Source organism: Poecile atricapillus, assembly GCF_030490865.1.
Source record: "Poecile atricapillus isolate bPoeAtr1 chromosome 35 unlocalized genomic scaffold, bPoeAtr1.hap1 SUPER_35_unloc_1, whole genome shotgun sequence".
NCBI lineage: Eukaryota > Metazoa > Chordata > Aves > Passeriformes > Paridae > Poecile > Poecile atricapillus.
The window spans coordinates 136-22,903 of record NW_026708988.1 but is presented as its reverse complement, the minus strand read 5'-3'; the positions used below and the strand labels follow the sequence as shown (position 1 = coordinate 22,903).

At 66.5% G+C, this 22,768-nt stretch overlaps 2 protein-coding genes across 4 annotated transcripts; both read left to right on the top strand.

Annotated features, from left to right (window-relative positions):
* Positions 1-277: 277 nt before the first annotated feature.
* RPS26 (ribosomal protein S26) lies at positions 278-7,140 on the top strand. 3 transcript variants are annotated; one of them, XM_058828422.1, is made up of 4 exons: positions 279-436; positions 3,279-3,456; positions 5,755-5,885; positions 7,049-7,140. In XM_058828422.1, exons 1-4 carry the CDS (start codon positions 434-436, stop codon positions 7,082-7,084), a joined length of 348 nt encoding a protein of 115 aa, XP_058684405.1. In that variant the 5' UTR covers positions 279-433; the 3' UTR covers positions 7,085-7,140. The 3 variants fall into 3 exon arrangements, with proteins under 3 accessions (XP_058684406.1, XP_058684405.1, XP_058684404.1); XM_058828421.1 differs by having other exon boundaries at positions 7,046-7,140; XM_058828423.1 differs by lacking the exons at positions 5,755-5,885; positions 7,049-7,140 and adding an exon at positions 4,911-5,032 and having other exon boundaries at positions 278-436.
* A 1,376-nt stretch (positions 7,141-8,516) lies between these two features.
* On the top strand, positions 8,517-21,939 carry LOC131574047 (receptor tyrosine-protein kinase erbB-3-like; the record flags this gene model as incomplete). The annotated part of the gene is made up of 10 exons (XM_058828420.1): positions 8,517-8,650; positions 13,779-13,930; positions 14,605-14,791; positions 17,446-17,508; positions 18,688-18,753; positions 18,854-18,972; positions 21,239-21,380; positions 21,468-21,581; positions 21,669-21,789; positions 21,866-21,939. Coding segments are annotated over exons 1-10 (1,120 nt in total), but the record flags the coding sequence as incomplete, so codon positions are not given.
* Between the last annotated feature and the right edge of the window lie 829 nt (positions 21,940-22,768).

Here is a 22,768-nt window from a genome sequence, read left to right as displayed (position 1 = left end):
ACTGGGGACACTGGTGACCCCCAAGAGGGGACAGAGGACATTGGGGACCCCCGGGGTTGGGGACAGCCCCACGTCACTGGGGACCCCCATGGACCCCCCCCTTTTCGGACTCCATTTCCCAGCAGCCCTCGCGGCGCGCGCCATGCGGGTGACGTCACGCGCAGTGCGCGGGAGTGCGCGAATCCCTCCGCCCACCGCAGAAAAAATAGTCCCTACCCCATCCCCGCTCCCGTTAATTCCCCCCCCCGACCCCCGCCGCCCGCAGCCCACCCCGCCCGCCCCGGTGCCTCCGGAGGAGCCGCAGCGAGGCCTCCTCGGGTGTCCCCGCGGGGAACGGAGCTGCGGCGGCGGCGCTTCCGCGCGGAGGGAGCGGAGGGATATAGGAGCGGAGGAGCCGTGCTGAGTCCTCTTCCGGTTCTCCCTCAGAGCCGCCATGGTGAGCGCGGCGTGGCCGGGAGGGCCCGGGGGGCTCGGCGGGGCCGCAGCGGCGCCCGGAGGGGACCGAGGGGTCCCGGGAAGGGATGTGGGGCCCGTGTGGGGCGGGGGGAGCTGAGAGCGGCCCTTCGGGGCTCCGCGGGAGTGGCGGCCGGGGCGTGGGAGGGGCCGCCAGGGGTTGGGGGGGGGGCTCGGAGAGAGCAGGGGGCGCTGAGGGGGGGCCCTGGGAGCCTCAGGAGGGGATTTGGGGTCTCCGGGGGGGGGTTTGGGGGTGCTGGGGGGGGGCCCTGGGAGCCTCAGGAGGGAATTTGGGGTCTCCAGGGGGGTTTGGGGGGGCTGAGGGGGGGTTTGAGGGGGCCCTGGGAGCCTCGGGAGGGAATTTGGGGTCTCCAGGGGGGGTTTGGGGGGGCTCGGAGAGAGCAGAGGGTGCTGAGGGGGTATTTGGGGGGGCCCTGGGAGCCTCAGGAGGGAATTTGGGGTCTCCAGGGGGGTTTGGGGGTGCTGAGGGGGGGTTTGGGGGGGCCCTGGGAGCCTCGGGAGGGGATTTGGGGTCTCCAGGGGGGTTTTGGGGCGCTGAGGGGGGGTTTGGGGGGGCCCTGGGAGCCTCGGGAGGGGATTTGGGGTCTCCAGGGGGGTTTGGGGGCGCTGGGGGGGGCTTTTGGGGTTTGAGGGGGGGCATAAAAGCAGCGGTGTGGGGCAGGAGATGATTTTGGGGTGACTCTGGGGACGGGTGGGGGTCTCTGTGGGGTGGAGGGACACCCCAAAACCTTTATGGGGCTGGGGAGGGGGGTACAGAGACACCCCAAAACCTTTATGGGGCTGGAGGGGGGTACAGGGACACCCCAAAACCTTTATGGGGCTGGGGGGTGGTACAGAGACACCCCAAAACCTTTATGGGGCTGTGGGGGGTACAGGGACACCCCAAAACCTTTATGGGGCTGGGGAGGGGGTGCAGGGACACCCCAAAACCTTTATGGGGCTGGGGAGGGGGTACAGGGACACCCCAAAGCTTTTGTGGGGCTGTGGGGGGTACAGGGACACCCCAAAACCTTTATGGGGCTGTGGGAGGGGTACAGAGACACCCCAAAACCTTTATGGGGCTGGGGAGGGGGTGCAGGGACACCCCAAAACCTTTATGGGGCTGTGGGGGGTACAGGGACACCCCAAAATCTTTATGGGGCTGGGGGAGGGGTACAGGGACACCCCAAAACCTTTATGGGGCTGGGGAGGGGTACAGGGACACCCCAAAACCTTTATGGGGCTGGGGAGGGGGTGCAGGGACACCCCAAAACCTTTATGGGGCTGGGGAGGGGGGTACAGGGACACCCCAAAACCTTTATGGGGCTGGGGAGGGGGTGCAGGGACACCCCAAAACCTTTATGGGGCTGTGGGGGGTACAGGGACACCCCAAAACCTTTATGGGGCTGGGGAGGGGTACAGGGACACCCCAAAACCTTTATGGGGCTGTGGGGGGTACAGGGACACCCCAAAACCTTTATGGGGCTGGGGAGGGGTACAGGGACACCCCAAAACCTTTATGGGGCTGTGGGGGGTACAGGGACACCCCAAAACCTTTATGGGGTCAAGGGGTCGTGGATGGGACCTGTGGGAGCTCCGGGGTTTTTTTGGGGGGGCTGGGGGCGGCTCTAAAGGGGATAAACCTGGGGGGGGTCTCTGGGGTTTTTTGGGGGGTCAGGAGCAGCTTTAAAGGGGATAAATCTGGGGGGTCTCTGGGGTTTTTTTGGGGGGCTGGGGGCAGCTTTAAAGAGGATAAACCTGGGAGGTCTTTGGGTTTTTTTGGGGGGCTGGGGGCAGCTTTAAAGGGGATAAACCTGGGGGGTCTCTGGGTTTTTTTATGGGGCTGGGGGCAGCTTTAAGGGGGATGATCCAGGGGGGTCTCCAGGGGTTTTTTGGGGTTAGAAGCAGCTTTAAAGGGGATGAACCTGGGGGTTCTCCAGGGTTATTTTTATAGGGCTGGGGGCAGCTTTAAAGGAGATGATCCTCGGGGGTCTCCAGGGTTTTTTTGGGGGGTTAGAAGCAGCTTTAAAGGGGATAAACCTGGGGGTCTCTGGGATGTTTTTTGGGGTTAGGAGCAGCTTTAAGGGGGATGATCCAGGGGTTCTCCAGGGTTTTTATTGGATTTGGAGCAGCTTTAAGGGGGATGATCCAGGGGTTCCCCAGGGTTTTTTTGGTGGCTAGAAGCATCTTTAAGGGGGATGATCCAGGGGTTCTCTGGGTTTTTGGGGTTAGAAGCAGCTTTAAAGGGATGATCCAGGGGGGTCTCCAGGGTTTTTTAATTGGATTTGGAGCAGCTTTAAAGGGAATGATCTGGGGGGGTCTCTGGGGTTTTTTGGGGGGCTGGGGATGGTTTTAAGGGGGATGATCCAGGGGTTCTCCAGGGTTATTTTTATAGGGCTGGGGGCAACTTTAAAGTGGATGATCCAGGGGTTCTCCTGGGTTTTTTTTGGGGTTAGAAGCAACTTTAAAGGAGATGATCCTCGGGGGTCTTTGGGGTTTTTTTGGGGGGTTAGAAGCAGCTTTAAAGGGGATAAACCTGGGGGGTCTCTGGGATGTTTTTTGGGGTTAGGAGCAGCTTTAAGGGGGATGATCCAGGGGGGTCTCCAGGGTTTTTATTGGATTTTAAGCATCTTTAAGGTGGGTGATCCAGGGGTTCCCCAGGGTTTTTTTTGGGGTTAGAAGCAGCTTTAAAGGGGATGATCCAGGGCTTCTCCAGGATTTTTATTGGATTTGGAGCAGCTTTAAAGGGAATGATCCAGGGCTTCTCCAGGGGTTTTTTTGGGGGGGCATCTCCATTGCTGACCCCTCTCCTGTCCCCTGCTCAGACGAAGAAGAGGAGGAACAACGGGCGAGCCAAGAAGGGCCGCGGGCACGTGCAGCCCATCCGCTGCACCAACTGCGCCCGCTGCGTGCCCAAGGACAAGGCCATCAAGAAATTCGTCATCAGGAACATCGTGGAGGCTGCAGCTGTCAGGGACATCTCCGAGGCCAGCGTGTTCGATTGTGAGCCTTGACTGGGGGTGGTCCCTAAAACCCCGACCCTAAAACCCCCTCTTTGTGCTTCTTCAGCCCTCAAAGGGGGGGTTTGTCGCTCCAAATATCCCAACCTGGGTTTACCCTAAAAACAGGCTCTGTGCTTTTCAAAATAGCCCTGTTGTACCCCTAAAATAGCCCTGTTGGACCCCCAAATTAGCCCTGTTGGACCCCTAAAATAGCCCTGGTGGACCCCTAAAATAGCCCTGTTGGACCCCCAAATTAGCCCTGTTGGACCCCTAAAATAGACCTGTTGGACCTCTAAAACAGCCTCGGTATACCCACAAAATAGCCACTTTTGACCCCAAAATAGCCCTGTTGTACCCCTAAAATAGCCCCATTGTACCCCTAAAATAGCCCTGTTGGACCCCTAAAATAGCCCTGTTTTACCCCCAAATTAGCCCCTTTTTTGACCCCAAAATAGCCACTTTTGACCCCAAAATATCCCAGTTATTCCCCCAAAATAGCCTCTTTTGACCCCAAAATAGCCCCATTGTCCCCCCAAAATAGCCCTGTTGTACCCCCAAAATAGCCACTTTTTTGACCCCAAAATAGCCACTTTTGACCCCAAAATATCCCAGTTATTCCCCCAAAATAGCCTCTTTTGACCCCAAAATAACCCCACTGCCCCCCCAAAATAGTCCCGTTGTACCCCCAAAATAGCCACTTTTTGGACCCCAAAATAACCACTTTTGACCCCAAAATATCCCAGTTATTCCCCCAAAATAGCCTCTCTTTTGACCCCAAAATAGCCCCATTGTACCCCCAAAATAGCCCCATTGTACCCCCAAAATAGCCACTTTTGACCCCAAAATAGCCACTTTTGACCCAAAATAGCCTCTTTTGACCCCAAAATAACCACTTTTGACCCCAAAATAGCCACTTTTGACCCCAAAATAGCCACTTTTGACCCCAAAATAGCCTCTTTTGACCCCAAAATAACCACTTTTGACCCCAAAATAGCCTCTTTTGACCCCAAAATAGCTCCCCTTGATCCCCCAAAAGATCTGACCCTGCTCACCTTGTCACCCCCAAAATAGCCTTGGGGATTTTGGGGGTCCCAGGGGGTGTTTTTGGGGTTCCAGGGGGTGTTTTGGGGGTCCCAGGGGGTTTTTTTAAGGTTTCTGGGGTTGTTTTTGGGGTTTTGGGGGTCCCTGGAGGTGTTTTTGGGGTTTCTGGGAGTGTTTTTGGGGTCCCAGGGGTTTTTTTTAAGGTTTCTGGGGTTGGTTTTGGGGTTTTGGGGATTCCTGGGTGTGTTTTTTGGGGTTCCAGGGGGTGTTTTTGGGGTCCCCGGGTGTGTTTTTGGGGTTCCAGGAGGTGTTTTTGGGGTCCCCGGGTGTGTTTTTGGGGTTTCTGGGTGTGTTTTTGGGGTTTTTGGGGTCCCCGGGTGTGTTTTTGGGGTCCCTGACCCCCGTTTTCCCCAGCCTATGTGCTGCCCAAGCTCTATGTGAAGCTGCATTACTGCCCTGGGGGTTTTGGGGGTCCCTGGGGGTGTTTTTGGGATCCCTGGGGGTGTTTTTGGGGTTTCTAGATGTGTTTTTGGGGTCCCCGGGTGTGTTTTTGGGGTCCCTTACCCCCGTTTTCCCCAGCCTACATGCTGCCCAAGCTGTATGTGAAGCTGCATTACTGCCCTGGGGGTTTTGGGGGTCCCCGGGGGTGTTTTTGAGGTCTCTGGGGGTGATTTTGGGGTTTCTGGGGGTGTTTTTGGGGTTTTTGGGGTCCCCGGGTGTGTTTTTGGGGTCCCTGACCCCCGTTTTCCCCAGCCTACGTGCTGCCCAAGCTGTACGTGAAGCTGCATTACTGCCCTGGGGGTTTTGGGGTGTCTGGGGGTGTTTTTGAGGTCCCTGGGATTGTTTTTGGGGTTTCTGGGGGGGGTTTTTGGGTTTCTGGGGGTGTTTTTGGGGTTCCAGGGGATGTTTTTGGGGTTTCTGGGGTTGTTTTTGGGGTATTTGGGGTGGTTTTTGGGGTCCCCGGGTCTGTTTTTGGGGTCCCCGGGTGTGTTTTTGGGGTCCCTGATCTGTTTTTGGGGTCCCCGGGTGTGTTTTTGGGGTCCCTGATCCCCGTTTCCCCCAGCCTACGTGCTGCCCAAGCTCTACGTGAAGCTGCATTACTGCCCTGGGGGTTTTGGGGTTTCTGTGTGTGTTTTTGGGGTCCTTGGGGTTGTTTTTGGGGTTTCTGGATGTGTTTTTGGGGTTTTTTGGGTCCCTGGGTGTGTTTTTGGTGTCCCCGGGTGTGTTTTTGGGGTCCCTGACCCCCGTTTTTCCCCAGCCTACGTGCTGCCCAAGCTCTACGTGAAGCTGCATTACTGCGTCAGCTGCGCCATCCACAGCAAGGTCGTGCGGAACCGCTCGCGTGAGGCTCGCAAGGACAGGACCCCCCCGCCCCGCTTCCGCCCCGCCGTGAGTCTGGGGGCGCCCCGGGGGGTCCCCAGGGGGTCTGGGGGGGTCCCAGGGGTGTTTTGGGGTTCCTGGGGGGGTCCCCAAGGGCTCTGGGGGGGTCCCAGGGGTGTTTTGGGGTTCCTGGGGGGGTCCCAGGGGTGTTTTGGGGTTCCTGGGGGGGTCCCCAAGGGGTCTGGGGGGTCCCAGGGGTGTTTTGGGGTTCCTGGGGGGGTCCCAGGGGTGTTTTGGGGTTCCTGGGGGGGGGGGTCCCAGGGGGTTTTGGGGGGATGCTGGAAGGTTCCTGCAGGGACCACAGCCCCCCCTGCCCCGCTTCCATCCCCACTGTGGGTCTGGGGGGGTCCCCAAGGGGTCTGGGGGGGTCCCAGGGGTGTTTTGGGGGTCCCAGGGGAGTCTGGGGGGGTCTCAGGGGTGTTTGGGAGGAGCCTGGGGGGGGTCCTCAAGGGGCCTGGGGGGGTCCCAAGGGGCCTGGGGGGGTCCCAGGGGTGTTTGGGGATCCTGGGGGAGTCTGGGGAGGGTCCCAGGGGTGTTTGGGAGGAGTCTGGGGGGAGTCCCCAAGGGGTCTGGGGGGGTCCCAGGGGGGTTTAGGGGGTTCCAGGGGTGTTTGGGAGGGGTCTGGGGGGGTCCCAGGGGTGTTTGGGGGGGTCCCAGGGGTGTTTGGGAGGGGTCGGGGGGGTCCCCAAGGGGCCTGGGGGGCCTCAAGGGGTCCTGGGAGGGGTCCTAAAGTGTCTTTGGGGAGGTCTGGGGGGGTCCCAGGAGGGTCCTGGGGGGGTTCCTGGAGGGGTCTGGGGTTCCTGGGGGAATCTGGGGGGGCTCTGGGGGAATCTGGGGGTACCTGGAGGGGTCGGGGGGTTCTGGGGGGGATCTGGGGGTACCTGGAGGGGTCGGGGGGTTCCTCGGGGGCTCTGGGGGTTCCTGGGGGGCTCTGGGGAATCTGGGGGTACCTGAGGGGTCGGGGGGTTCCTCGGGGCTCTGGGGGATCTGGGGGTACCTGGAGGGGTCGGGGGGTTCCTCGGGGGGTCTGGGGGTTCCTGGAGGGGTCTGTGGGTTCCTGGGGGCCCTAGGGAGAATCCCAAAGGGGTCCCACACGGTTTTGGGGGGTTCTGGAAGATCCTGGGGGGGGTCCCGGGGGTCTTTTCCCCCCTGACATTGTGTTCTCTCAGCAGGGAGCAGCCCCCCGGCCCCCCCCCAAGCCCATGTGAGGAGACCCCGGCCCGGCCCGGGACCCCCAGTGCGGTCAATAAAGGATCTGACCTGAGCCGGCTCCGTCTCTTTTGGGGGATTTGGGAATTGGGGGGGGGGTCCTGAGGGGGTCTCAGCCCCCTCGGGATGGGGGGGGGGGGCGGGGTCACCCCATGTCTTGAGGAGGGGGCTGCTCCAAGCTCGGCTCCGTGTTTTGGGGGGGATTTGGGGTGCTCTGGTCCTGCTCTTGTGGGTTTTGGGGGGATTTGGGAATTGGGGGGGGGCTCTGGGGTCCCCCAGTGGGGGCCTGGGGGGGCTCTGACCCCTGGGGGGGCCCCGGACTCCTCCCCTGAACCCCGGGGGGAGCTCGGGGGTCCCCAAACCCCCCCAGGGCCGGGAGCTGCCCCGGGCTGGGGGCCGAGATGGGGTCGGAGCCCCCCGGGCTGGGGTTGGGGAGGGGTCTCACCCCGGGAGCTGCCGGGGACCGCGATGGGGTTGGAGCCCCCCGGGCTGGGGTTGGGGAGGGGTCTCACCCCGGGAGCTGCCGGGGGCCGGGATGGGGTCGGAGCCCCCCGGGCTGGGTTGGGGAGGGGTCTCACCCCGGGAGCTGCCCCAGGCCGGGGGCCGGGATGGGGTCGGAGCCCCCGGGCCGGGGTTGGGGATGGGGTTGGAGCCCCCCGGGTTGGGGTTGGGGAGGGGTCTCACCCCGGGGGAGCTGCCGGGGGCCGGGATGGGGTTGGAGCCCCCGGGTTGGGGTTGGGGAGGGTCTCACCCCGGGGGAGCAGCTGGGGGGTCCCGGGGGGCCTCGGTGGCTCCCAACCCCCGGCCGGTTCTGGGGGGGGGGCACCGGGGGGCTTCACCCGAACGGGACCGGGGGGTTCGGAGCGGGGCCGGGCCGGGGGAGGTTTCACCTGAACGGGCCGGGAGATTCGGACCGGAGCGGGCCGGGGGGGTTCGGACAGGAACGGGAGCGGTTTCACCTGAACGGGCCGGGGGGGTTCGGAGCAGCCCGGGGGGTTCGGAGCGGGCCGGGGTCGCCGCCCGGGGGGAGTTCGGAGCAGGCCGGGGGAGGTTCGGACCGGAACGGGAGAGGTTTCACCTGAACGGGCCGGGGGATTCGGACCGGAACGGGCCGAGCTGGGGGTTCGGAGCGGAACGGGAGCGGTTTCACCTGAACGGGCCGGGAGGGTTCGGAGCAGAACCGGGTGGTTTCACCTGAACGGGCCGGGGGGGTTCGGAGAGGGCCGGGGGGGTTCGGAGCTGGCCGGAGTCGCCGCCCGGGGCTGGTCCCGGCCGTGCCCGGCCCGGGCGGTCCCGGTGCCGCCGCCCCGGGCGCGGCGGGCGGGTCCCGGGGCGGGGCGGGAGGGAAGCGGCCGCTCCCCCCGAGCTCCCCCCGCGCTCCCCGGCCGGCCCCGCCCGGCCCGGCCCGGCCCGGCCCCGCCCGCCCCGCGGCCCCGCGCCAGGTGCATTCCCGGGCTCGCTCCGCCGCTACCGGGGCCCCGCCATGGAGCCGCACCGGGAGCGGCCCCGGGCGCTGCTGCTGCTGCTGCCGCTGCTGCTCCCCGCGCCCGGCTCCGGGCAGGCAGGTGAGAACCGGACCGGTACCGGCACCGGCACCGCTCGGGGGAACCGGGGCTGCGCCGCGGGATCGGCAAACGGGGAAACACCGGAGCGCTCGGGGCTGCGGGACGGGCGGCGGGAGTGGGAGCGCTCGGGGGTCCCGGGGGGTCCCGGCAGTCCCGGTTCCGCCGGTACCGGACCCCGATCCAATCCCGGCAAATCCCGCGGCCGCTTCCCCGCGGGGGCGTCCCGGGGGCACCGCTCGGCTCCGGGGGCACCGGGACCGGCACTGAAACCCCCCCGGGACTGCGGCTCCGGCGGGGCTGGGGCTCGGTGCCCTCTCCTGGAATCGGTCCCGGGGCTCGGTCCCGGTTCTCGGTGCCTTTCCGGGGCTGGGTCCCGGGGCTCGGTCCCGGGGCTCGGTTCCGCTCTCGGTCCCGGTTCTCGGTGCCGCTCTCGGTGCCGCCTCCCGCGCTCGGCACCTGCGGCCCCGCAGCTGCCCGGGCTAATTTTGGCGGCGGGGCCGGGTCCGGGCGATTCCTTTGGGATCCGGGCGCGACCCCCGGGGGGGACGGGGGGGATCCTTCAGGGGGGACCCCCGGAGGGGCCCCGGTGGGGCCCGCGCGGCGCCGCCGCACCCCGGGCACCCCGGAAGGGCCGCGGCCGCCCGGGAGTTGTTTTCCAATTCCCAAAGGAAAAACACCGAGGGCTGGACGCGCAGGTGGGGCCGGCGTCACCCCGAAACTCCCGGGGGTGCCCGGTGGGTGCCCGGGGGTGCCCGGGGGTCGGGGGGCACACGGGGGACCCCTCGATGTGTCCCCTGCCCCATGTGCCACCGGCGACGCCTCGGGTGCCACCCCCGGGCTCCGGGTCCCACGGCGAGAGAGGGGACGGTGCCGGGCTCGGGGACACCTCGGGGGGCTCGGGGACACCTCGGGGGGCTCGGGGACACCGAGGGGACACCGAGGGGACACCGAGGGGAGCGGCCCCAGCCCTGCACCCCCCAAATCCCCGTCTCTGAGAGCCCCCTTTGTTCGGGGCCGGGGCCCGGCTCACAGAGCCCCCTTTGTGCCGCCGCCGCCGCCGAGGGCAGGAGGTCACTCCGAGCCCCTCCCGGTGCCCCCCCGGTGTCCCTCCGGTGCCCCCCCGGTGTCCCCGCGGTGTCCCCCCGGTGTCCCCCCGGTGTCCCGGTGCTATTCCTGGCGGCGGGGGCACGCGGCTGATAGCGGGGACGTGCCGGAGCTGCCAGCGGGGCCCCGCGCTGATAAGAGCCGGTCCCGCCGCCGCCGCGGCGCCCGGGGGGGATTTTTGGGGTGGGGAGGGGTCCCGGCATCGCCCCCCAACCCCCCCCGCGGGCAGGTGCAGCCGGGATCCGCCCCCCGATCCCCCCCGTGGGACCCTCGGAGCCGCCGGGGATGATTCACCGGCGCTGCCCCGACACGCTCGCGGCTCCGGGGATGCGGAGGGAGGGAGGGGCTGGATGCTGCCCCCCAAAACCTTCGGGGACCCCCCCGGGGTCTCACGGGGGTCGCAGCACCCCCCGTTCCGGACCCCCCCGTGGCCGGGGCGGGGGGCTGGAGCCGCTGCCGTCGCAGCTGAGACCTTTTTATAGCCCGGTCCGTGCTCAGCTGGCCCGGGCCGGCCCGGGGGGGGCCCCGAGCTCCGCAGCCGCCCCCGGAGGGGTCCCGGCCAGGACAAAGCCGCCTTTGAACCCCCCCGCGCCGGGGCCTGAGTCACGTCTGCCGGGGACGGGGACGGGAGGGGCCCCGCACCCCTCGCTGCCCCCGGGGGTCCCGGTTTGGGGGGCTCGGCTCCCCCCCCCAGCCCCGGCCGCCACAATCGCGGCTTTGTGCGGTGCCAGGGGAGGGGGCCCCGCGCACAAAGCGCTCCCTGTGCGCCCCCGGCAGCGGGGGGGACCCCGGGACCCCGCCGGGACCCCGGGACCCCGCCCGGACCCCCCGCCCCCGGCAGCGGGGGGGACCCCGAGACCCCGCCGGGACCCCGGGACCCCGCTGGGACCCCCGCCCCCGGCAGAGGGGGGGACCCCGGGATCCCGCCCGGACCCCGGGACCCCGCCCGGACCCCGGGACCCCGCCGGGACCCCCGCCCCCGCCGCCCGGGGGTGTCCGCGGGGCTCCGGGGCGGCGGCGGGGCCGAAGTCCGGGAGGGAGCGGCGGGGAGCGGGGGCCGGGCCCGAGGCGCCCCCGCCTTGCGCAAGGCTCGCCCGGCCGGTTCGGGCACCGCGATCCGGGAGCGGCCCCCGAGCAACGGGAGGAGCCCGGGAGGAGCCGCGGGAGCGCCGGGGGGACCGGGGGGACAGGGGGGGACAGAGAGGGGACAGAGAGGGGACAGGAGGGGACAGGGGGGGACAGAGAGGGGACAGAGAGGGGATGGGGGGGACAGAGAGGGGACAGGGGGGGACAGAGTGGGGACAGGGGGGGACAGAGAGGGGATGGGGGGGACAGAGAGGGGACAGGAGGGGACAGGGGGGGACAGGAGGGGACGGGGGGGACAGAGAGGGGACAGGGGACAGAGAGGGGACAGAGAGGGGACAGGAGGGGACAGAGAGGGGATGGGGGGGACAGAGAGGGGACAGAGAGGGGACAGAGGGGGACAGAGAGGGGACAGGAGGGGACAGAGAGGGGATGGGGGGGACAGAGAGGGGACAGGGGGGGACAGAGAGGGGACAGGAGGGGACAGAGGGGGACAGAGAGGGGACAGAGAGGGGACAGAGAAAGGACAGGGGGGGACAGGGAGGGACAATGGGGACGGGGAGGGGACAGAGAGGGACAGAGAGGGGACAGGGGGGGACAGAGAGGGGACAGAGGGGACAGAGAGGGGACAGGGGGGGACAGAGAGGGGATGGGGGGGACAGGAGGGGACAGGAGGGGACAGGAGGGGACAGGGAGGGGACGGGGGGGACAGGGAGGGGATGGGGGGGACAGAGAGGGGACAGGGGGGTGTGGGAGAGCTGCTGGGGTCAGGAAATGAGGGGACAAAAAGGAGGGGCAGGGACACCATGGGCAGGACGCCATGGAGGGGACAAGGACAGGGTGGAGGGGACAAGGACACCGTGAAGGGGCCACCATGGAGGGGACAGGGCCACCATGGAGGGGACAGGGCCACCATGGAGGGGCCACCATGGAGGGGACAGGGACATCGAGGGACACTGAGGGACATTGAAGGCAGGACATGTCCAGTTTGGAGGGGACACTGAGGGACATGGAGGGGAGGACGTGGCCATGGAGGGGTGGCCGCAGTGGCTGCGCAGAGGTGGCTGTGATGGCCATGGTGGCCATGCAGTGGCTGTGGTGGCCATGCAGTGGCTGTGGTGGCCATGCTGTGGTGACAGTGGCCATGCAGTGGTGACAGTGGCCATGCTGTGGTGGCCATGGTGGCCATGCTGTGGTGACAGTGGCCATGCTGTGGTGGCTGTGGCCATGCAGTGGTGACAGTGGCCATGCTGTGGTGGCAGTGGCCATGCAGTGGTGGCAGTGGCCATGCTGTGGTGGCAGTGGCCATGCTGTGGTGGCTGTGGCCATGCTGTGGTGACAGTGGCCATGTAGTGGTGGCCGCAGTGACTGCAGTGACCATGCCAGGGTGGCAGTGGCCATGCAGTGGTGACAGTGGCCATGCTGTGGCTGTGGTGGCCATGCTGTGGTGACAGTGGCCATGCTGTGGTGACAGTGGCCATGCTGTGGCTGTGGTGGCCATGCTGTGGTGGCAGTGGCCATGCTGTGGTGACAGTGGTGGCCATGGTAGCCATGCTGTGGTGACAGTGGCCATGCTGTGGCTGTGGTGGCCATGCTGTGGCTGCAGTGGCCATGCTGTGGTGGCCGCGGTGGCCATGCTGTGGTGGCCATGGTGGCCATGCTGTGGTGACAGTGGCCATGCTGTGGTGGCCATGGTGGCCATGCAGTGGTGACAGTGGCCATGCAGTGGTGGCTGTGGTGGCCATGGTGGCCATGCAGTGGTGGCAGTGGCCATGCAGTGGTGGCTGTGGTGGCCATGGTGGCCATGCTGTGGTGGCAGTGGCCATGCTGTGGTGGCAGTGGCCATGCTGTGGTGGCAGTGGCCATACAGTGGTGGCAGTGGCCATGCAGTGGTGACAGTGGCCATGCTGTGGTGGCAGTGGCCATGCTGTGGTGGCAGTGGCCATACAGTGGTGGCCATGGTGGCCATGCAGTGGTGACAGTGGCCATGCAGGGGTGGCAGTGGCCATGCTGTGGTGAGAGTGGCCATGCTGTGGCTGTGGTGGCCATGCTGTGGTGGCAGTGGCCATGCCGTGGCTGTGGTGGCCATGCTGTGGCTGTGGTGGCCATGCTGTGGCTGTGGTGGCCATGCAGTGGTGGCCATGGTGGCCATGCAGTGGTGGCAGTGGCCATGCTGTGGTGACAGTGGCCATGCAGTGGTGACAGTGGCCATGCTGTGGTGAGAGTGGCCATGCTGTGGCTGTGGTGGCCATGCAGGGGTGGCAGTGGCCATGCTGTGGTGACAGTGGCCATGCTGTGGTGACAGTGGCCATGCAGTGGTGGCTGTGATGGCCGTGGTGGTCATGCCATGGCTGTGGTGGCCATGCAGTGGTGGCTGTGGTGGCCATGCTGTGGTGACAGTGGCCACGGTGGCTGCAGTGGCCATGCAGTGGTGGCAGTGGCCATGCTGTGGCTGTGGTGGCCATGCTGTGGTGACAGTGGCCACGGTGGCTGCAGTGGCCATGCAGTGGTGGCAGTGGCCATGCTGTGGCTGTGGTGGCCATGCTGTGGTGACAGTGGCCACGGTGGCTGCAGTGGCCATGCAGTGGTGGCAGTGGCCATGCTGTGGTGACAGTGGCCATGCTGTGGCTGTGGTGGCCATGGTGGCCACAGTGGCCATGCTGTGGTGGCAGTGGCCATGCAATGGTGGCCATGGTGGCCATGCTGTGGTGGCCATGCTGTGGCTGTGGTGGCCATGCAGGGGTGACAGTAGCCATGCAGTGGTGACAGTGGCCATGCTGTGGTGACAGTGGTGGCCATGGTGGCCATGCAGTGGTGACAGTGGCCATGCAGTGGTGGCAGTGGCCATGCTGTGGTGGCAGTGGCCATGCCGTGGCTGTGGTGGCCATGCCGTGGCGGTGTGGTAGCCACGGTGGCCACGGTGACCCCGTCTCCCCCGCAGTGTGCGCGGGGACGCTGAACGGGCTGAGCGTGACCGGGGACGCGCAGCACCAGTACCGGACCCTGCACAGGATGTACAACAACTGCGAGATAGTCATGGGCAACCTGGAGATCGTCCTCATCGACCACACCCAGGACCTCTCCTTCCTCCAGGTGACCCCTGCGGGCTGCCTCAGGGCCGACGTGGCCACCTCAGGGGGGATGTGGCCACCTCGGGGGGGGGGGATATGGACACCTCAGGGCGGACGTGGCCACCTCGGGGGGATGTGGCTACCTCAGGGGGGATGTGGCTACCTCAGAGGGGGGATGTGGCTACCTCGGGGGGGATGTGGCCACCTCAGGGTGGGGGGATGTGGCCACCTCAGGGGGGATGTGGCTACCTCAGGGGGGATGTGGCCACCTCAGGGTGGGGGGATGTGGCCATTGAGGAGGTGCCACGACCAGCATGGGGAACACGTGGCCACCAAGGGGAGGCCATGGCCAGTGTGTAGGTGCCGCGGTCACCCTGGGGACTATGTGGCCACCCAAGGGAGGTTGTGGCCACTTTGGAGGTGCCGTGGCCAGCAGCCGTGGCCAGCAGCCGTGGCCAGCAGCTGTGGCCAGTGTGTAGGTGCCATGGCCAGTGTGTAGGTGCCGTGGCCAGCAGCCGTGGCCAGTGTGTAGGTGCCGTGGCCAGTGTGTAGGTGCCGTGGCCAGCAGCCGTGGCCAGCAGCCGTGGCCAGTTCAGAGGTGCCGTGGCCAGCAGCTGTGGCTAGCAGCCGTGGCCAGTTCAGAGGTGCTGTGGCTAGCAGCCGTGGCTAGCAGCCCGGTGACTCGGAGCCCCGCAGAGCATCCGGGAGGTGACCGGTTACATCCTGATCGCCATGAACGTGTTCGCGGCGCTGCCGCTGCGGAACCTGCGCGTGATCCGCGGGACTCAGTTCTACGAGGAGCGATTCGCGCTCTTCGTCCTCCTCAACTACAACCCCAACAGCACCCAGGCCCTGCGGCAGCTCGGCCTCAACCGCCTGACAGGTGTGGGGACATTGGGGACACTCTGGGGACACTCTGGGGACATTGGGGACACCCGGGGGACATTGGGGACATTGGGGACATTGGGGACATTCGCGCTCTTCGTCCTCCTCAACTACAACCCCAACAGCACCCAGGCCCTGCGGCAGCTCGGCCTCAACCGCCTGACAGGTGTGGGGACATTGGGGACACTCTGGGGACACTCTGGGGACATTGGGGACACCCGGGGGACATTGGGGACATTGGGGACATTGGGGACATTCGCGCTCTTCGTCCTCCTCAACTACAACCCCAACAGCACCCAGGCCCTGCGGCAGCTCGGCCTCAACCGCCTGACAGGTGTGGGGACACCGGGGGGACATTGGGGACATTGGGGACATTGGGGACACTGGGGACATTCGCGCTCTTCGTCCTCCTCAACTACAACCCCAACAGCACCCAGGCCCTGCGGCAGCTCGGCCTCAACCGCCTGACAGGTGTGGGGACACCGGGGGGACATTGGGGACATTGGGGACATTGGGGACACTGGGGACATTGGGGACATTGGGGACATTGGGAACATTGGGGACATTGGGGACATTGGGGACATTGGGGACACTGGGGACATTGGGGACACCATGGGGGGACATTGGGGACACTGGGGACATTGGGGACACTGGGGACACTGGGGACATTGGGGACATTCGCGCTCTTCGTCCTCCTCAACTACAACCCCAACAGCACCCAGGCCCTGCGGCAGCTCGGCCTCAACCGCCTGACAGGTGTGGGGACATTGGGGACACTGGGGACACCATGGGGGGACATTGGGGACATTGGGGACATTGGGGACATTGGGGACATTGGGGACATTGGGGACATTGGGGACACCATGGGGACATTGGGGACATTGGGGACACTGGGTACATTGGGGACATTGGGGACATTGGGGACACTGGGGACATTGGGGGGACATTGGGGACATTGGGGACACTGGGGACATTGGGGACATTGGGGACATTGGGGACATTGGGGACACTGGGGACATTGGGGACACTGGGGACATTGGGGACATTGGGGACATTGGGGACACTGGGGACATTGGGGGGACATTGGGGACACTGGGGACATTGGGGACATTGGGGACATTGGGGACATTGGGGACACTGGGGACATTGGGGACACTGGGGACATTGGGGACACTGGGGACATTCGCGCTCTTCGTCCTCCTCAACTACAACCCCAACAGCACCCAGGCCCTGCGGCAGCTCGGCCTCAACCGCCTGACAGGTGTGGGGACACCGGGGGGACACTGGGGACATTGGGGACACCATGGGGGGACATTGGGGACACCATGGGGGGACATTGGGGACATTGGGGACATTGGGGACATCGGGGACATTGGGGACATTGGGGACATTGGGGACATTGGGGACACTCTGGGGACATTGGGGACACTCTGGGGACACTCTGGGGACATTGGGGGTACACTGTGGGGACACTCTGGGGACATTGGGGACACTCTGGGGACACTGTGGGGACACTCTGGGGACACTGGGGACATTGGGGACATTGGGGACACTCTGGGGACATTGGGGACACCACAGGGGGACAGTGGGGACATTGGGGGGACACTCTGGGGACATTGGGGGGACACTCTGGGGACATTGGGGACACTCTGGGGACATTGGGGGGACACTCTGGGGACACTCTGGGGACATTGGGGACATTGGGGACACCATGGGGGACAGTGGGGACACCACAGGGGGACACTGGGGGCACCAAGGGGGACATTGGGGACATTGGGGGGACATTGGGGACACCCAGGGGGGACACTGGGGACACACCGGGGGGACAATGGGACATTGGGGACACTGGGGGGACACTGGGGGTGCTGGAGGACATTTGGGGACACTGGGGGACACCACGGTGGGGGGACATTGAGGGACACCACGGGTGGGCACTGGGGGACACTGGGGGACACCCGGTGGGACACTGGGGACATTTCAGGGTTGGGGACATTTCAGGGTTCTGGGGACATTTCAGGGTTGGGGACATTTCAGGGTTGGGGACATTTCAGGGCTGGGGACATTTCAGGGTTGGGGACATTTCAGGGCTGGGGACATTTCAGGGTTCTGGGGACATTTCAGGGTTGGGGACATTTCAGGGTTCTGGGGACATTTCAGGGTTGGGGACATTTCAGGGCTGGGGACATTTCAGGGTTGGGGACATTTCAGGGTTGGGGACATTTCAGGGCTGGGGACATTTCAGGGTTCTGGGGACATTTCAGGGTTGGGGACATTTCAGGGTTGGGGACATTGTGAAGGGTTGGGGACATTTCAGGGCTGGGGACATTTCAGGGCTGGGGACATTTCAGGGTTCTGGGGACATTTCAGGGCTGGGGACATTTCAGGGTTGGGGACATTTCAGGGCTGGGGACATTTCAGGGCTGGGGACATTTCAGGGTTGGGGACATTTCAGGATTGGGGACATTTCAGGGTTGGGGGACACCACAGGGTGCTGGGGACATTGTGGTCCCAAAATGACACCCCGGTGTCCCCTGCGCTGTCCCTCGGAGCGGGGACGGTCCCAGGCAGGTCTGGGGGGGTCTGTGACCCCCTGTCCCCCCCTGTCACCCCCTGTCCCCCCCTGTCACCCCCTGTCACCCCCCGTGTCCCCAGAGATCCTGGCGGGGGGGTGTACATCGAGAAGAACGCTCAGCTCTGCCACGTGGACACCGTGGAGTGGAGGGACATCATGAGGGACACGCGGCTGGAGCCACTCGTGAGGGACAACGGCCGGGGCTGTGCGTGAGGGGACAGCGGGGACAGCGGGGGGACAGCGGGGACAGCCCTGGGGACACCCCGGGAACAGCCCTGGGGACAGCGGGGACAGCCCTGGGGACAGCGGGGACAGGGGGGACAGCGGGGGACAGCCCTGGGGACAGCCCTGGGGACAGCGGGGGGACAGTGGGGGGACAGCGGGGACAGCGGGGGGACAGCGGGGACAGCCCTGGGGACAGCGGGGACAGGGGGGGGACAGCGGGGGGACACAGCGGGGGACAGCGGGGGGACAGCGGGGGGACAGCGGGGACAGCGCGGGGACAGCGGGGGGACAGCCCTGGGGACAGCGGGGACAGCGGGGACAGCGGGGGGACAGCGGGGGGACAGCCCTGGGGACAGCGGGGACAGCGGGGGGACAGCGGGGACACACCCTGGGGACAGCGGGGGGACAGCCCGGGACAGCTGGGGACAGCGGGGACACCCCTGGGGACAGCGGGGACAGCGGGGGACAGCGGGGGGACAGCGGGGACAGCGGGGACAGCCCTGGGGACAGCGGGGGGACAGCGGGGACAGCGGGGGGACAGCCCTGGGGACACCCCTGGGGACAGCGGGGACAGCGGGGGGACAGCCTGGGGACAGCGGGGACAGCGGGGGGACAGCGGGGGGACAGCGGGGACACCCCTGGGGACAGCGGGGACACCCCTGGGGACAGCGGGGGGACAGCGGGGGGACACCCCGGGACACCGGGGGACAGCGGGGACACCCCTGGGGACAGCGGGGACAGCCCTGGGGACAGCTGGGGGACAGCGGGGACAGCGGGGACAGCGGGGGACACCCTGGGGGCAGTGAAGGGCTGTGGGGGGGCACCTCGGGTTTGGGGTCACTCCTGGGGTTTGGGCTCCCTTTGGGGTCCCTCTGGAATCCCCCCGTTTTTGGGGTCCCTTTGGGGTCCCCCCAGGATTCCCCGTGTTTTTGGGGTCCCCCCGGGATCCCCCCGTGTTTTTGGGGTCCCCCCGTGATTCCCTGTGTTTTTGGGGTCCCTTTGGGGTGCCCCCAGGATTCCCCCGTGGTTTTGGGGTCCCCCCGGGATCCCCCCGTGTTTTTGGGGTCCCCCCCAGGTGACCCCTCGCTGTCCCTCAGGTGCCCCGTGCCACGAGAGCTGCGGTGGTCACTGCTGGGGGCCGGGCCCCGACGACTGCCAGAAACGTGGGTACCGGGGGGGCTGCGGTGTGTGGGGACCCCCGGTGACCCCGGTGACCCCCGGTGACCCCCGTGACCCCCCCGGTGACCCCCAGTGTCCCCACAGTGACCAAGACCATCTGCGCCCCGCAGTGCAACGGGCGCTGCTTCGGCCGCGCGCCCAACGAGTGCTGCCACGAGGAGTGCGCGGGGGGCTGCAGCGGCCCCCTCCGCACACACTGCTTCGTACGTGGGGACACCTGTGTCACCTGTGTCACCTTCGTGTCCCTTTGTGTCCACCTGTGTCACCTGTGTCACCTTCGTGTCCCTTTGTGTCCACCTGTGTCACCTGTGTCACCTTATGTCACCTTTGTGTCACCCTGGGTCACCCTGGGTCACCCTAGGACACCTGGGGCACCCTGGGACACCTGGGGCACCTGTGTCACCTTATGTCACCTTTGTGTCACCCTGGGGCACCCTGGGTCACCCTAGGACACCTGGGGCACCCTGGGACACCTGGGGCACCTGTGTCACCTTATGTCACCTTTGTGTCACCCTGGGGCACCCTGGGGCACCCTGGGACACCTGGGGCACCCTAGGTCAGCTCTGTGTCACCTTATGTCACCTTTGTGTCACTCTGTGTCCACCCTGTGTCACCCTGTGTCACCTGGGGCACCCTGGGGCACCCTGTGTCACCTGTGTCACCTTATGTCACCTTTGTGTCACCGTGTGTCACCCTGTGTCACCCTGTGACACCTGGGGCACCCTGGGGCACCCTGGGGCACCACCTGGGGCACCCCCTGGGGCACCTGGGGCACCCTGGGGCACCCTGGGGCACTACCTGGGACACCTGGGCCACCTGGGGCACCCCCTGGGGCACCCTGGGGCACCCTGGGGCACCTGGGCCACCCTGGGACACCACCCTGGGTCTGCTCTGTGTCACCTTGTGTCACCCTGTGTCAGCTTGGGGCACCCTGGGGCACCCCCTGGGGCACCCTGTGGTCACTCTGTGTCACCTGTGTCACCCTGGGGCACCTGGGGCACCTGGGGCACCCTGGGGCACCTGGGCCACCTGGGGCACCCTGGGCCACCTGGGGCACCCTGGGGCACCTGGGGCACCCTGGGACACCACCTGGGCCACCTGGGGCACCCTGGGCCACCTGGGCCACCTGGGGCACCCTGGGGCACCCTGGGGCACCCTGGGGCACCTGGGGCACCCTGGGACACCACCTGGGCCACCTGGGGCACCCTGGGCCACCTGGGCCACCTGGGGCACCCTGGGGCACCCTGGGGCACCCTGGGGCACCTGGGGCACCCTGGGACACCACCCTGGGTCTGCTCTGTGTCACCTTGTGTCACCCTGTGTCAGCTTGGGGCACCCTGGGGCACCCCCTGGGGCACCCTGGGACACCTGGGGCACCTTGGGGCACCCTGTGTCCGGCACCGATCACCCTGTGTCACCCTGTGTCACCTTGGGGCACCCTGGGGCGCTCTGGGGCACCTTGTGTCACCCTGGGTCTGCTCTGTGTCACCTGTGTCACCCTGTGTCACCTTGGGGCACCCTGGGGCACCCTGGGGCACCTGTGTCACTCTGTGGTCATTCTGTGTCACCCTGTGTCACCCTGTGTCCATCGCTGTGTCCATCGCTGTGTCCATCCCTGTGTCCATCCCTGTGTCCATCTGTCCATCCCGTGTCCATGTGTCCATCCCATGTCCATGTGTCCATCCCGTGTCCGTCTGTCCGTCCAGGCGTGCCGTCACTTCAACGACAGCGGTTCCTCTGTCCCGCTGTGCCCATCCCTGTGTCCGTCCCATGTCCATGTGTCCATCCCGTGTCCATCCCGTGTCCATCCCATGTCCATCCCTGTGTCCATCCCTGTGTCCATCCCTGTGTCCATCCCTGTGTCCATGTGTCCATACCCCTGTCCATGTGTCCATCCCGTGTCCATCCCGTGTCCGTCTGTCCATCTGTCCAGGCGTGCCGTCACTTCAACGACAGCGGCTCGTGTGTCCCGCTGTGCCCATGGCTGTGTCCGTCCCGTGTCCATGTGTCCATCTGTCCATCCCATGTCCATCTGTCCATCCCGTGTCCGTCTGTCCATCTGTCCAGGCGTGCCGTCACTTCAACGACAGCGGTTCCTGTGTCCCGCTGTGCCCATGGCTGTGTCCATCCCATGTCCATGTGTCCATGTGTCCATCTGTCCATGTGTCCATCTGTCCAGGCGTGCCGTCACTTCAACGACAGCGGCTCGTGTGTCCCGCTGTGCCCATCCCTGTGTCCATCCCTGTGTCCATCCCTGTGTCCATCCCTGTGTCCATCCCGTGTCCGTGTGTCCATCCCGTGTCCGTCTGTCCGTCCAGGCGTGCCGTCACTTCAACGACAGCGGTTCGTGTGTCCCGCTGTGCCCATCCCTGTGTCTGTCCATGTGTCCATCTCGTGTCCATCCCTGTGTCCATACCCCTGTCCATCTGTCCATGTGTCCATCCCGTGTCCGTCTGTCCATCTGTCCAGGCGTGCCGTCACTTCAACGACAGCGGTTCCTGCGTCCCGCTGTGCCCGCAGCCGCTCATCTACAACAAGCTGACGTTCCAGCTGGAGCCCAACCCCGACACCAAGTACCAGTACGGGGGGGTCTGCGTGCGGGAGTGCCCCCGTGAGTCGGGATCCGGGGGGGTTTCATTTTTGGGGAGGGGGCTCCTGGGGGGGGCTCGGGGGTGACCCCCGGGGTGTCCCCCCCCAGATAATTTCGTGGTGGACCAGAGCTCGTGCGTGCGCGCCTGCCCCAACGACAAGATGGAGGTGGAGAAGAACGGGCTGAAGATCTGCGAGCCCTGCGAGGGGCTGTGCCCCAAGGGTACGGGGGGGTCCCCCGGGGGGGTCCCCGAGAGGGGTCTGGGGGCTTGGAGACCCCCCCTGACCCCCCCCCGGCCGCACCCCTCAGCCTGCGAGGGCACCGGCGCCGGCAGCAAATACCAGACCGTGGACTCGAGCAACATCGACACCTTCATCAACTGCACCAAGATCCTGGGCAACCTCGACTTCCTCATCACGGGCCTGGAGGGGTGAGGGATGGGATTTGGGGGGGTCCTGGGGGAGTTTTGGGGGGTGAAGCCCCCCCTGAACGCCCCGGCCCCGCAGGGACCCCTGGCGCAACATCTCAGCGCTGGACCCCGAGAAGCTGAACGTGTTCAGGACCGTGCGGGAGATCACGGGTGAGGAGAGGGGCTGGGGGTGCTGGGACCCCCCGGGACACCCCCGGGACCCCCCCGGGACACCCCCGGGACCCCCCGGGACAGCCCCGGGACACCCCCGGGACCCCCCGGAACCCCTCGGGACACCCCCGGGACACCCCCGGGACCCCCCGGAACCCCTCGGGACACCCCCGGGACACCCCGGAACCCCCCTGGACACCCCCGGGACCCCCTGGATACCCCCGGGACCCCCCGGGACCCCCCAGGACACCCCCGGGACCCCCCAGGACCCCTCGGGACCCCCCGGGACCCCTCGGGACCCCCCTGGATACCCTGGGACCCGCCTGAACACCCGTGGGACCCCTCAGGACACCCCTGGACACCCCGGGACCCCTCGGGGCACCCCCGGGACCATCCGGAACCCCTCGGGACACCCCCTGGACACCCCCAGGACCCCCTCGGGACACCCCTGGATGCCCCCGGGACCCCTCAGGACACCCCCGGACACCCCCGGGACACCCTGGAACCCCCTGGGACCCTCCTGGGCACCCCCGGGACCCTCCGGGACCCTCCCAGGACACCCCCGGGACACCCCTGGGACCCCCCCGGGACACCCCCGGGACCCCTCGGGACCCCCCTGGATACCCCTGGGACCCCCTGGACCCCCCAGGACCCCTCAGGACACCCCTGGACACCCCCAGGACCCCCTCGGGACACCCCTGGATGCCCCCGGGACACCCTGGAACCCCCTGGGACCCTCCTGGGCACCCCCGGGACCCTCCGGGACCCCCCCGGGACACCCCCGGGACACCCCCGGGACCCCTCGGGACCCCTCGGGACACCCCCGGGA